The sequence below is a fragment of the Rhamphochromis longiceps genome, linkage group LG13 (assembly GCF_057381845.1).
Source record: "Rhamphochromis longiceps isolate RC_006_pf linkage group LG13, R_longiceps_female_GT1.1, whole genome shotgun sequence".
In the NCBI taxonomy this organism is placed as follows: domain Eukaryota; kingdom Metazoa; phylum Chordata; class Actinopteri; order Cichliformes; family Cichlidae; genus Rhamphochromis; species Rhamphochromis longiceps.
Window position 1 is genome coordinate 4,749,647 of NC_140569.1, and position 15,700 is coordinate 4,765,346.

The following is a 15,700-nucleotide window of genomic DNA, read 5'->3' on the forward strand; positions in this document are numbered from 1 at the left end:
TAATTTCTCAATCACTTTTATTATTTATTATTTTTAATTGACCATTCACTTTGTCAAGCTGTGTGCCTCTCGGCACTCGCTCTCTTTCCCTGAAGCAAGGCACTAGCTTGATTTGCTGGCACTTAAATTTTTTTTTTTTAACTATTTAAATAGAAGAATACAAGTTTCAGTTTTTATAATACATTAGTAAAAAGACTTTGGGCATTACTTGGATAATTAAAGAGATAAAGTCAATTTTATAATTGTTCTGTAAGATTACACAAAGCTCATTAGTTCTTTAAGTACCGCAGTGTACATATATTTGAGTATTTTCTTTGTTTCGCACCACAGTGTCCCAAATTCCCACCATGATGTCAAGCATGCCATTCTGAGATGGGTTTAAACATGATCCATCTCTGAAGGGGACTCAGATTTAAACAATAGGAGAGCGAAGCTGGTTTGTGGGCATGTGGGGGGAATAGGGGATTAGAGAGCCAAAGCATTGAGATTTAAACTAAAGGGCAAAATAGCCAAGCACACTAGCACTTTTCAACCATGAGCAAAGGACTCAGCTGAAGATTTTAAAAGTTTCATCCCTTTCTTTATCCCCCACTGTGATTGTTCTCCAGCTCTGGAAAAGATGTGAGTTTCTATTCCTCTGTTTTATCTGCCATTCTCCTGACGCTGACGGTCCCAAAGAGAAATATGTGTTTTCTTCTTGAATAGAGCTTTCTCACCATCACCTCACCTTCAGAACACAGACTCAATGCAGATGCGAAATAGCACACATAGCACATGAGCAGCATACATTACTGTAAACTACTGTACAAATATGCACCGTATAACATGTATGCACTAAAGAGCTCGCACACACACAGAGTGTACCGTGCCAAAGAGCTGCAGAGCTGTTCTATTATTCACAACCAGATGTGCTGGAGGCTGAGATGGAAGGAGGTGAAGAGAAAATGACAATGGGTGAGAGATATGCGCAAAATAACATCACTGTCAGAATATATAAGGTTAAAACCAATATATGAAAGGATAGAGGGATTTCACTCTGTAACAGTAATGGTGAGAACTTGTCAGTCAAACCTAAAGTCTTTCAAAGACTCATTTTCACTTCCTTTCTTTGGTCTGGAGAGATGAGGAACACTGTGGGTTTAAAAGATGCCATTTCAAGTGGCTATACCAAACATTCTCCTCCTTAAATAAATCTCTTCCGTTCTTGAATTGGACAAATATTATATAGGGAAAAATTTAAAAACAGGCCACATGGTTGCCTGTAAACGATTAGCTGCTTTCAGCTAATCCCTCACCGTAGGGGTCTCACAGCTGGTAGTGCCCCATGTTTGATTTGGCAGAGGTTTACACCAGGTGTCCTTCCTGGTGCATCCACAAAGGGGATGTGTGTCTTTTACTACATCACTGGGGGCTTGACAGTTTTTGCATTGAGGGTCTAAACTTAAAGAAAATGTATATTCCAAAGAGTTTAACACTAATGCATTTTCCTCTACATGCATCCTATCTGTCAAACGTTCACTTCTGTCTAAAACAGGCTTTTCAGGTAATACAAGTAGATTTAATGATTCCAAGACCTTGTCTATCTCACTGAAACATATCAATTTACAAGGCACAGCGTCTCCTATAATTACCAAAATGAAAAAAGTAAAATTTGCGCAGTAACCCTTCATTTCTTGATTCCCTTTGCTCTTGCAGGGAGTGAAATGTCCCATAGCTTCATGTGTTGCTTTAAAGTTTCATTCCTGTTACAATGAGGTAGTGTATTCATTCACAATCTATTTTAATTTTAATTTTCTGAAACTATCCTCCGCAGAAAGGAGAGAGGGGGCGAGAGATGAAAAGAGGAAGAGGTGGTGCTGGCAAGGGACTTTGATCATGGTTGAAGAGTGAAAATTAATCTTGTTGTCAGGGAAGGGTAGCAATGTGAGGCACACTGCGATTTCATCTATCTCTGCTCCAACTGCTCTGTTTGGCCCTGATCCCCTCCCCACAAAGGGAGAGAGATGGTGCAACAGAAATGGAAAGCTCCCAGTTAGATCTCCTGTCTGTGATTCCCACCTGCAGAATTTCATCTGAATAAGACGAAATTTTGAACAATTGATGTAAACGGACAATGCAACAAGAAATAAAAGAAGGCGGTCATGAATTGCATACCATGAACTCAACCCCTTTTCTTCCCATTTATCCACCGCTTCTTTTGTCTACCCTTCTTTGCTCGTTGAATTTCACTCTATCCGAGCTATTTCCAGCTTATAACCATTCTCTTGCTCTCATCCCCAGCTCTACCTCTCACTAATGGTTATCTACACTCCTAGAATCTCATGTATAGAGAGATTATTTCAATGGGAAATCAATGTTAAGAGCAGTAAACAGCAGATGTTTACAAATTGTCTCTCTTGCACAACGAGCCGGAGATTATAAACTCTATAAGGTGGAAAATCATGCAATATACATTAGAGTCAGTGGCCACCAGAATACAACTTTTGTCTATTTAAGTTGCATAACTTCTTGTTATGCAGAAAATGTTATCCAGATAAAGAGGAACAAGTCAGAGATATACTACTTTATTGCTTTATAGCTGCTTAACTGATGCAAAATTTATATTAAAATCTTACCTAATTTGCTAAATTTATACGCAAATAACATGCAGTCTTTGAGGATGGTTATGCATCTGTCTGTTCTTTGCACTGGTCTAAGCTGCTAAATGGTTAATGGTGATTTTTTAGGCTATTTAGGGTGGGTGAGGGGGTCATTTTTATAGCAATTCTTCCATTCGTTCATTCACATATCATTACATTTAGTAGTAGCACATCAACTCCACCACACACACATGCACAAACACACATCCAGTGTTCTCCCCTCATGGCCATGACCATGAATCCTCAATGGAAGTCAACACACACACTATCCATAAAGACGTCTCCCACAGCGAGGAAATGGAAAATACCATTAGGCTGCTCCTATGACCACAGTGGAGGTTTAGGCTCAGACTGCACACAGCACATGCTCACAGCACTACACACAGGAGCTTCCACACCTTTCGCACGCACGCACGCACGCACGCACACACACACACACACACACACACACACACTTTGAGTTGCTACTAATAGAATCTCTGGACTCAAAAAAATTATTATCCAGTTGCAGAATCAATTTAAGATAAATAACACAAGTTAGTGCTCTAAAAGTATAACCTAACACTTAGAGTATACATTTATCATAGACATTGTCTGGTTTTTAATTTAGTGGCTCTTTAGTGGACCTAAATCTAACAAAACCTTTTGTGAGACTGTTGTGATCTTGAGTTTTAAAAAAGATTGCAGAGGCTCCACTGCCAATATCGTCCATCTGGCTTGTGGTCTACAACTCACTGACTGTTTTCATCACATTGTAAAACCAAAGTGAATCTTGTCTTCACAGTAATGAAACTAAAATAAATTAATTCCAGGTGTGTTGCTCAAGTTCTAAAAGACTAAAAACAAAGATTCCTGCAGACTGAAGCTGAATATGTTTGAAGTGGTCCATATTAGCCATTGTACTGCCATTCCTCAAATGTCCCACGCAGCCACACACTGGGGTGGGATATGCCAAATAGCCCTACGAAAGAAAGCAACCTGCGGTTTCGGAGTGTGGAAGTGTGTGAATGTTAGATAGAAAGCACTTAAGCATAGAATAGTGCTTGTATGAATGGGTGAATAAGGCACGTTGTATAAAGCGCTTTGAGTGGTCAGGTAGAAAAAAGTAGAAAAGAACTATGTAAGAACTAGTCCACTTAGTTATCCGCACCATCCTGTATACTCTACATCAATATATCCTACAGTCTGAGTGACAGAATGGGTGGACTGTGATTGTCTCGTTCCTCATGCTGTTGTTCCAGAATGTTTTTTTTAACCTGTCACCTTTATGGCTGATGTCCCAGCACTTTTTCTGGATTTATGACAGGATCTTGTTACTTCCATTTTGGCTACTGAGCTAAGCTGCTAAAGGACAGTATACACCATCACTAAAATGATGAATGCATTGTAGAAGTGTAGCATACTATGCTTTTTGGACCCAAAATATTTTGCATTGTTCCGTTGATTTCAACGTGAGGTATTGTTGTTCTCAAACAATGTGGTTTGAGTCTACGCCAGTGACACACGCTCACGTCGAGTGTTACTCATTCTGACTCTGCAAAAAGTCAAGTAGTACTTCATATCAATCCAAATTGTATTTGAGTGTTCATTGTCCTACAACTCATGTAGTGCCTTCAGTGAAAAAACAAGGCTTTTCTGAATCTTAAACCTAAGTCCTCTAGTGTTTAGTTTCCATTCATCCCTTCAGAAATATAACACTACACTGTTGTCACTACAAATGTTACACTGTTCAAAAGTCTTCTCTTGATATGTCTGTATAGCCTGAAAACTTCTTTTGTGCTCTGTCATCATTTCTGTGCTCTCTGACATAGTTTGATTTCCTACAGCGATAAGTGTGAGACATCATTTGTCATCCAGACAAACGCACTGATCCTCTCTATTTTCAATGGTTTGATATTTTCTCTGTTTGTCACAAACTTTTTTTTTAATCCTCAGTCTGGCGTGTTTGTGACAGCATTGTTTAGGTATATATATTAGGTTCCTGTCTTGTACAAGGAAAATAAAAGCTCTGACTGTCACATCACTCGAGATACAAGTGTGGTTCCATTCAGTTTCCTGGTTTCATTTAGCGATCACACATGGTTGACCCAGCTTTCAAACAGCCCTGCTTTATCAAATAACCCCAGAACTCAAGGAGTCCTGTTCATTCACAGGATGCTTCAGGATTAGGGCCATTTGGAGCCATAAGACATTAGCTTGATATAATGTGAGAAGTCATTTTTTAGGAAACATAATAACAGTAAAATAATCTCGTTTGGCTCTCAGCGAAGGCAGTCGCACTTTTCTCCTCTCCTCCTTACCCTTATCTTCCCTGCTTAGCCTCTTGTGTCCTTGCCTTGTCTCATGTGTATTACTTTCCCTGGAACACTCTCGCACTGTCGTTCTCTTAAACCGAAAAGAGAATTATGGATTTGATCAACTGGTCTCTGAATGCTATTGACACTCTTTTCTCAACGAGAAGTCTGGGCCCAGGAGAGCCCGAGTGCCCTGGAGGGACTTTCCGTGCCGGATACACGATGGACGGGTGGCAGAACTGGAGGGTCACGTGCCTGGCGGGACTGTCGATCGAGGACGCTGAAGATATCTACCTATTCGGAACCATGATAACAGGGTTCTTGCTGATCGGAGCTGGCTTGGCCCTGACTTATCGGAGAAATAAGAGAGCAGAACCGGCTGTTCAAACCCCCCCAAGGCTGCCCGCTGGAATTGAAGCGATGGGACGAGGCGCGACCTCTCACAACGAACGCAGCATGGTTAACACCTTGGAGACGCTTACGGCTGCCGTGAAGACTCAAAATAACAACATTGAGCGTATGATGGGATACATCAAAGAGAGGCCTGCTCAAAATGACACCCTTGAGCGAAAGTTGGATCACATCACAGAACGGCTCACTGCAGTTGTGGGGTCTCAGAATCAACAGAATGACAACACCACGGAACAGAAGTTTGATACCATCATGGGGAGGCTCGCGGCTCTCCAACGGGAGATCGAGAGACCAGTGTCGGAGTGTTAAAGAATAGCTTGAAATTCGGAGCTGCTCACATAAAGGAGAAATCAACAATATTCAACATATGGACACCACGGTGCCAGCTGCTCAGGCCGAAGGCTGGAGCCTTCGATGCTTGTTGCCTCCTGGGAACACGAGGCGGGTCTGGGCCCACGCTGGAGAGTCGGCGCAGTGGCAGGATGACTGCTGTGTTGCCTGGGATTACTCCTTATCCCCTACCCAACCCTGTTGCTGGTCACGTGCTCTATAATGTTGTACTGTGGACGTTTATGTGCTTTTCTGTGCAGAGGAGGGTTTTTTTTGTTTCCTGTTCTCATGCTGTCCTCCTGTAGCCCAGCATGAGTAGAGGTCTCTTTTTTTCTTCTTGTACCTTTCCCACTGTAGTGTACATTTCAGTGTTTTTTTCTGTAATGCAACCGTTCTCTGACTTGTATCCCCATGTGATGTCTGTGTTGTATGTGTAAAGTCGGGGGGCGGGTTCATTCCACTGCAGGGCAACCTGCCACTGCATGTGGCGAATAAACTTTGAACTTGAACTTGAAAAAGTGACCATCTCGGTTTTTACTCCAGGACTTGCACTGTCACTATTTAAATAAAGATTTGTACAATGGTAGTAGTGGAGACTGGAAATAACAGGATATTTGGTCATCATGTTGTAGCAAAATTGAAGCTCAGTTAAGTCCTTCTTGGCCTTGATCATTAGACAGTACTACTCACAGGACACAGTTTTGGAGAACAAGGGACTTCCACTGAAAAACTAAGCATAGGTTTTGTTCACTTAGCTGTGACCACATCAAACACATCAAACCCATTTATTTTAGATATAGCCCACATTAGCTGATACCACAGTTAACACTATTCAAGCCTGGACAGAGTTAGTCTACAGGTACAAGCCACTTTGCAACCCACCTCCTGCTTTCATGCCGCTTCAGACTGTCTGCTTTGCTGTTTCTCTCCCAGGCTCCAACTGTCTATATATGTATAGGAAATAGCATCTGCTGCCAAAAATAAACTTCTGCCTTCCAGTCAAGTCTTAGACAGAACCACAGCACTGAAACCGCTCTGACCAAAGTGTTTAATGACATATGTCTGAATACAGACAGTGGAAAAATGTCAGTCCTAGTTTTACTGGATCTCAGTGCAGCATTTCATACAGTTGACCACAACATATTACTCAAACGACTGGAGAACTGGGCAGGTCTTTCAGGAACTGTACTAAACTGGTTCAAAACATACTTAGACAACAGGAAATACTTTGTATCAATAGGTAACTTCACATCTGAACAGACAGGTATCACATGTGGAGTTCCCCAAGGTTCCATCTTGGGACCCCTTCTGTTTAACATTTACATGCTCCCACTAGCACAGATTATAAAGAACAACAAAATAAACTATCATAGCTATGCAGATGACACACAATTTTCTCCAGCTAAACAAAAACTAAACTGAAGTAATAGTCTTTGGTGCCAAAGAAAAACGATTACAGGTCACCAGAGAACTTCAATCTATACACCTAAAAACCAAAAACCAGGCGAGAAATTTGGGTGTAGTGATGGATGCAGACCTAAACTTAGAAAAACACATTAAGACAATAGCAAAATCAGCTTACTATCACCTCAAGAATATTTCAAGGATAAAAGATCTGATGTCTCAACAGGACCTGGAAAAACTAGTCCATGCATTCATCTTTAGTAGGCTTGATTACTGTAACAGCACCTTTACAGGTCTACCTAAAAAAATCAGTCAGACAACTGCAGCTCATTCAGAACTCTGCTGCTGCTCGAGTCCTCACTAAGACCAAAAGAGTGGACCACGTCAGTCCAGCTCTGAGGTCTTTACACTGGCTGCCTGTCTATCAGAGGATAGACTTTAAAGTTGATGCTGGTCTATAAAGCTCTGAATGGTTTAGGACCAAAATACATCAGTGACCTCCTGACCCAGTATGAACCTTCCAGATCCCTCAGGTCATCTGGATCCGGTCTTTTATGAGTTCCCAGAGTCAGAACCAGACACGGAGAAGCTGCATTCAGCTTTTATGCTCCTTATATTTGGAACAAACTCCCAGAAAGGCTCAGATCAGCTGAAACACTCAGTTTATTTGAATCCAGGTTGAAGACTCACCTATTCTTAGCTGCATTTGAATAAAACACCAAATCCACACTTTAAGCTTAAATTTTAAAACTTACATTTTAACTGCTGATTTTATCTACTGTTCTGATTTTATATACTGGTTTTTTTGTTTGTTTCTTGTTTTGTTTTTTTAAATCAATTTTAAATCATGCTTTTTATTTGTTTTTGTTTTTAATGTCTCTGTAAAGCACTTTGAATCACCTTGTTGTTGAATTGTGCTATATAAATAAACTTGCCTTGCCTACTCCATGTGGAATAGGTGGATAAGATAGGATAATTTTATATTTTTCTAAATTTTCTGTGCTGGAAAAAAGACCAATAGTTACCTTTTATTCATTTTAAGTTAGCTATTTTAGTGTAAAAAGACATCAACACAGGTTTTGCTCTTCTTTTCTACATCTACTCATACACAGACATTATGTTATAAAGTCTTAACTCTACAATGTTTTGACCATGCACTATTTGTGTATTGTAGTGTAATAAAACAGCTGGTTGGTGGAATCACAATGCTTTTTCCAATCAATTTGCTATCAAATTAGTTTTGTTGCATTATTTTACTGGAAGTGTGAGTGTGAACAAACTTTTTTATATTTTTATATTTTTTCTTTATAATTTCTATACAGTGAATCATCAGAATGTGTGTGTCACTGATGGATAAAACCAGAATTGTTTTTGTCAGAATCCTGTGAGTTCAGTGTGACTATTGCTGTGTTGCATGTGTATTCGTAAAATTCTACAGACAAATAAAAAAGAATGAATGGGTAATTCAAGCTTTTTTACATGAGACTTTCCATATAAATCTGTTTTCTAATACCTCTTAATGTGATATCAGTGCATACCCCTAAAGGCTTTACATCAGTCTGATATGACACATCCCACTTTGATTTCTCATTAGTCATGCGTTTTTCCCTCATGAGATCACTCTGACATCACCTCTGTCATTTAAGGCAACGCTTTCAAGCTCTGCTGCACCAACCACAATCTTTTCTCCCAACAGTACTCTTTGCAAATCCGCACCATGCTTCAAATTTGTGTGTAAAAGGAGTCAATGTCTGCTCATTTTAACACATAGAGTAAAGGATTAGGTCTCCTTACAGATGAGACGTTCATCAGCTAAATAAGGTCACAACAACTCAGCATCCCTAAAGCCACCTTAGAAAAGCTGTGAAAATAAATACCACTGAAGCAAGGATTTTCTGCTCCACATCAGTGACCACAGTTACTGTTCAGAGGGAAGTACAAGAGATACATGACCCAGCCCACTGTCAGGTAACGGCACGTAACTCTGGGTACACAGCACTAAATAATACAGTGTGAGGTGAGCCTATTGCATGACTCTATAAATATGGTGTGATCAAGCTAACTTACCTGTTTAATACGCAGAAGAAGGAGCAAGGAGAAACAGAGACCATTCAACCAAGGTCCAGTGGAGCAGAAGGGAGAGAGATTGGAAAAGGAAAAACAGGAAAAAACAGTCAGGCAGTGCAAAAACCTTAGGAAATAAATAATTAAAGACATTCTTTTCGCATTTGAGCTCGACAAGACCGCCCTATAATGCCATTTGGCCAGGAATATTGAAATGAAAGAAACACCTCTCAGTCTAAATTATTGAAGAGGTGGGTTATTGTCTTGTCAATGGAGAGGGCAAGAGACGAGGTGGAGCTATCTTGCCTCACCCAGGCAGGCCCTCTAAGCAGGGAATGTCGGCCACGGTATTAGAAGTGGAGGTGTGTGAGGATTTCAGACACTTTATTGGTCGAACACGTGCAAAATCTGTCAAAAATATTGCTTCATTATGACCTGCACAAGACCAAAGTGGGACCTCCAGCATGCAAAGCAGCTTGCTACAGTGGCATGTATCAAGTTAAACAGCCATTCATTATGCATGCTGGTTCCTGGAGAGCTGGAATTACCTTTCTATGTAAGGCTCTCTCCTGTGCAAATGAGAAACAGGCCAGTTGCATAAAAGTAATGACTTGGTTTGATGTTATTACTCTTTCATGAGCTAAGCTTAATCACATTTTTTCCCATCCCACTAGTTTTCATCTCCAGTGCAAACACCAACATGCACCCTTACCAATTGTGAAAAAGCTTTGCAATGTAAGCTGGTATGAAGTGGCTAAACTGGATCACGTGCATTTACTGCCTCTAGTTTGACACCGCAGTGGTACAGCTCAGGCCACCAGGAAACGTGGGCATGTCTGGGTGTCCTGTGGTCCCACAGAAGTGAAAGCAACTTCAACAGGATATATAAATGTTACTATTCAGTTTATTTATTAACTGTTTTGTATTTTACACACTTGCTATTTTAAGTTTTCAGAAAGTTAACCTCTCTTTAAGTATGTCAGATATAAATAAATTAATGCACTGGAAACCAGTTATTTCCAGTCATAGGTTTGACAGTCAGGCAAATGCAACTGCTGTATTATATAGCTTTCTTATATCAGTAATGTTTCAATTTAGTTTCGTTTCTTGCTGATTAGGTTTAGAGAAGAAAAAAAAGACCAAAAAACCAGAATTTTGGGTTATAATATGCTGTCTCACTATTACGATTACCCGGTGCTGTCAAAAGCACCTGGTGAGCATTACTGTTCTCCAGAAATTATAACGGACTGGAAGCATTTATCTGTGTTCAAAAGATCCAAAGTCTAGACTTTTCAAAGCTAAAAGTGAACTGGGCCAAAACTTACCATCTGACAAACTCCCACATGCAAGGCACACAAAACCACTAAACAGTACACAACAGGCCAAGTCTGCCTGTGCAAAGACAGATGACACTAGTTTAACAGCATACACCCAGCACAACCTCATAAACTCTGACACATCTCAGAAAAAGAACACACATATTCAACTTCTGACCAAGAACCTTGTCCTACAGCGCTCCAGGCTCCTGATCAATGAAAACATGTTAAGGGATGCCTTTTAGGAAAGTTAAAGCACAGTTGGTGATAGAAATCTAGGCCTTACTCTCTCAGCAACTATAATTTATAAAGCCCTGAAGCACATGGCCAGTTAAATGATCAGGAGAGACAGAATGTACATCTCTGTAAGTTATCTGAGTTTCTGTCTAAATCTGTGTGCCAACGCTTTGTTTTTGGCAAAAAAACAAAAACAAAAAAAACCCAGATATGACAGGGGACGCGTTTTCTCTGACTATGTCACCATTTCTTTAACTTGTTCTTTTGTGGAATATATTGCATTTGATGAAAAACTGAAAATCCACTCTGTAATAACCATATAATATACCCCAAAAGTACAGATGTTTTAAATTAGATAAAGCAGAACACATTAAATTTGTATTTCATTTATTAAATACTAATAATAAATACTAATAATTTAGATTCAAATTGCTTTTTCTTTCTAAGTCCAAAACACATGCATCTGAAAATCAGCACGTATCCGATCAAATCCTTGGAATTGAGGAAGAATAATCACTTTCGCTTTCATCTCAAACTATGACGTTTATTTTGACCTGTTCCTCTCACATGCTACATTCTGACTAACAAACACAGAGTCAATTTTATGGTCAGCTGTAAATACACATAGAATTGTTGATGAGGTCTGTCTTGCTTGCTGTCCAGCAGTGACATTTTCTATACTTTAGACTTTCAGGTTTTCCTGAGTCTGTTTACTACTCCTATACATGCATAACCACAAGAACCCCACTTTTCCACAAGTGATTATCAAGGACAACTTGTGCATTAACTCTGAGCAAATTCCAATGTGCCAGCACTATTCTAGACTCAGTTACTGGCAGAGTAAAATGTAAAATCCAATCCTCACCGATCTACCATATAAGCTTTGAAAAATTCATAAACTGGCTGTGAGTGGATTTCTTGTGACTGTTGCTAGTGTACTGTGCTTCAGAGTAATAGCGGCCGGTTCTGTCTGTGTGTGCATGTGTGTTTTCTGTCTGTGCATACAAAGACAAAGGGACTTGTTTACAGCATTTCATTACCACTGTCCCACCCACACTGATGGCCTCTTTAAATCCCTCATCTGCACTTCCAGCTCCTTTGCCAGTAGGGCAAACTTTGAGAGACCATCACATTAAGGGGGCAATGGGCATGGACAATATCTAATCATGATACTTGTGTGGGTGTATACACATCAAACCCATTTTTGCTTCTGCAGCGGTCCATCTTTTAGCTCTCAGTCAACCAGTCTGTCACTCAGCCATTCAATCAAGCAAACAACCAGCCAGTTAGAAAGAGTCTCTACCAATCATCCAGGAAGTCAGTCAGTCAGTCTGCCAGTCTGTCTGCTAGATGTTTTTTCCTGCCAGTCAGCTACCAAATCAACAAGTCAGACACTTAAACTGTCTTGTTTATGCTTGCCTGGTGAGATATACACACTTCAAGATGTGTCCCAAATGCCTGTCACAATACATTCAATCTTAAAGAATTGCAGAAGATTGGATGAAACGGAAAAAACAAAGGATAGAAATAAAGCAACATTATTTCCTGCATGCCTTCTTTCCCTAAAGTCATTCTTTGGAATGACTTTAGGACCATATCATAAAATCGCATTTCTGATTTTAAAGGTCAAGCAGGATACATATAAATATTGTAAACACATCAGCATCAGGGCCAGTAGGGACAGTACTCTGTCATCTTTATCCCAACTCACTCATGGCCTCACTGTGTGGACTTAAATGTGGAAAAAAAAAGTGAATGTGAAGATTATTTGGTCACAACTGTGAAAAACACTAACCTGTTAAGATAATTATTATTTATTACTACTGTAGTGAGGAAGTGGAAAAGATAAAAGGCTGCGCTTGTTTATTTTCTTTTAAAACTACACAAGCATTTTAAAATATTTTCTATACAACTCTGGTGTAATGAGCTACGCTGTGGATGAGGATGTCTAATCTGGTCTGTTTCATTGAATTTCCCCAGTGATGGACTCCAATCGGTCTAGGGTGCACCCCTTCTCTTGCTCATTGTGGCTCCATCACAAGTTTGGACCATCTCAAAGTCTCATTTTTGCTAACATCTTTGCAATTTGTATGGACAACTTTCACAAAATATCAATACAATGAATCAAAACCAGCACACAGAAGCTTTATCCTCGATACTGCCTTTCTGTCAGCTGCAAAAGAAAAACAAGAAAGCACATAGCCCTGAAAATAACGTTGTTTTTTCCCCTTCTTCTCCATCGGGCCTGATTTCCTGTTCCTCTCATCTCTTTTCTTCTTTCTCATCCATCTTGTCATGGCCCAGTAATGGCCTATGAAACATTAATTTCATTATTCCAGCAATATGGCTGTTAGCTAGACACTGAGTGCGTGGTGAGCAGGGAGGGACGGTGTAACAGATTAGTGGGACAGACAAATCAAACAGGCCGACAAGACTTGCACATCATCAGACTTTCCACACAAGGGTTTCCTCTAAGCAAAGTAAAACAAAATCCAGCTTTGCAGAGCTTGTTGCTGTTCTCAAATCAGAGTAATTGAACTCAAATAACTGTATCTTTCCATTTTGCCGGATACGCTTGGAAAAACAAAGAACTCTCATCCCACTGAGACGTACGTGCTTCTGGAGGCTTAATGGAAAAGTGAAATGATGACAGAGCAATGAAAGTGAATATTAAATGTAATTCTTGTGATTTTCCCTTTAAGCCTTTTTTTGATGAAACTTGATAAGAAACAAAACTGCTTATGTTATAGTTTCAATCGGGGCACATGAGTTGTTTTTTTGGATTTTTAGGCCTTGCTCTGAAAGTAGACTTCAAAGTTCTTTGTTTAGTGCAGCACAGAACAGAAAGATTGTGCCTTGGAGAGAAGAAAAAGGAGGAAGCACAAACAGTGCGTGCTAATTAGAGCTTACCTTACTATATAGGTGCCTGTTATCACGCACTCACAAGCACATACGATGGGGAATGCGGAAATGTAGGACTAAAGGTTTTTGTGTCTTATTCCTACAATATGGCTGCTATGAGCAGATTTTCCATGTGTTATTACATAATAACAACTCTAATATCAAGGTATAAAAATGATCAAAGCACAGTGTGTCATCATAACGCTTCACATTTGTTTTTTGTACATCTCGTGCAGCTGTCTTGTGGTTAATTAGGTGTTTGTGTCTACACCATGTGAAAGTGTTAATTAGGTTTTAGATATGAAAAGTGATGCTAAATTGAGAACTCTCTGATGAAAAACAGCCATGTGAGAAATGCACTGGACATATCCTAGCTCCTTTTTTCATCGTTTGCTCTCGACAATAGGACAAGATGAAGCACTGTCATTCTCTGTGATTATAGGTTTAACTGGATTTTCTAATTGGTTTTCTCAGTGCTCTCTGTAGCTACGCTTCAATACCTTAAATGGTAATATCCATTCCCTCTTTTAAGAACCAGTGAATTAGCACATCAGTCTCTGACAAGCTCTGCAGCTCATCAGCACCGCGCAAAACAAGTTGTCGTGCGTAAACCATCAACATGGCCCGTGCCAAATCAATGGTACTAACAACAAATCACACAAATCAATACAATCCCCACAGACATTCAATGACCACCTCACACACAACGACAGACATCATGTAAGAAAAGAACGTGGGAAACGATCAGCGCTATGGCATGATGGTGGATAAATAAAGACATTTGGAGGCATGTTAAAATACCCTTCAGGGATGCAGTGCTGATTATGGCATCGAGAAGATGTCTGGCTGCAGATCAGGCTGGACAACCCAGGGGCAAAAACATGCACTTTTTTACACCAGAAATATATTTTTAGCACTTGATGCATCCTGTAACTTTCACATTTTTAAATTACATTTGACATTTTTTGATACTTCATGTATTCTGTAAAAGTGTTCAGCATGTTAATTATAGCCTCAAGGTAGACAAATGAAGTATAGATTTAAATGTTAACCTGACTTTTAGCCTGACTAGCACTAGTACTTCTAATACTAGTACTTCAATAAATGCACATTTAGATTAAAGATATATGTATCTATGCTCTAAATATGGTATTTAAAAAAATGCTTTTAAATATGCAGTACATATTGTTCTACAGCCTTTTCTTCTAGTGTACAACATGTATGTGAAAAGGTCCTAAATGAAACTGGTAGACAAGCTTTTTTTTTACTATTTGTAGTGTATTTTTAAAGCATTTTCTTATCAATTAATGATATTATACATATCTACTATTTATCTTCACTCACAAATATTATGGATATCACCATTATTAACTATAGGCTGAAGATGAAGATTGGAAGATTGGCTGCCCACATTCAGGTCCAGACCAAAAAGGCTAGGCAGCGCCTGTATCACCTACGACAACTGAGGAAGTTCAGGGTCTCTCCAAAGATCCTCAGGATTTTCTATACAGGCGCTGTGGAGAGCATCCTCACACAGAACATGACATCGTGGTTTGGGAACAGCTGTGTGAAGGACCAAAAAGCTCTCCAGAGAGTGATCCGTACAGCAGAACGCTGCTGCAGGATTGCTCTCCCCCCGCTTCAGGACACCTACACCAGGAGATGCCGGACTAGAGCAGAGCAGATACTGAAGGACCCGTCCCATCCTGGCAACAAACTGTTCCAACTTCTGCAATCTGGTAGAAGGTTCCGCATCTTCCGGGCAAGGACAAGAGACTCAAGAGGAGCTTCTATCCCCAAGCCATCCGTGCCCTAAACACACACACCTGCCCTCTCACATCATCTATAATTGACTGAGTCAGGACTCTTCCAGACACTCTAAACCAAGGCACAATGTACATTTCAATTCCTTTAATTTTAAATATGTTTATATTGTCTATCCTGTAAAATAGTCAGATGTCTATTCATATTAATGTACAGAATTCACCTGCTTGCTGCTACTACTGCACATTCACCCAGTGTATATACTATATGTATGTATATATATGTATGTATATATATATATATGTATATATATATATATATATATATATATATATATATA

At 39.7% G+C, this 15,700-nt stretch overlaps 2 protein-coding genes across 2 annotated transcripts in view; one reads left to right on the forward strand and one right to left on the reverse strand.

Moving 5' to 3' along the window:
• nrg3a (neuregulin 3a) overlaps nt 1-15,700 on the reverse strand; it is a 356,064-nt gene that overhangs the window by 202,446 nt on the left and 137,918 nt on the right. The gene's annotated exons all lie outside the window — the stretch shown is intronic.
• LOC146655254 (uncharacterized) lies at nt 5,045-5,653 on the forward strand. Its single transcript, XM_085427249.1, has one exon. It carries the CDS (start codon nt 5,045-5,047, stop codon nt 5,651-5,653), a length of 609 nt encoding a protein of 202 aa, XP_085283375.1.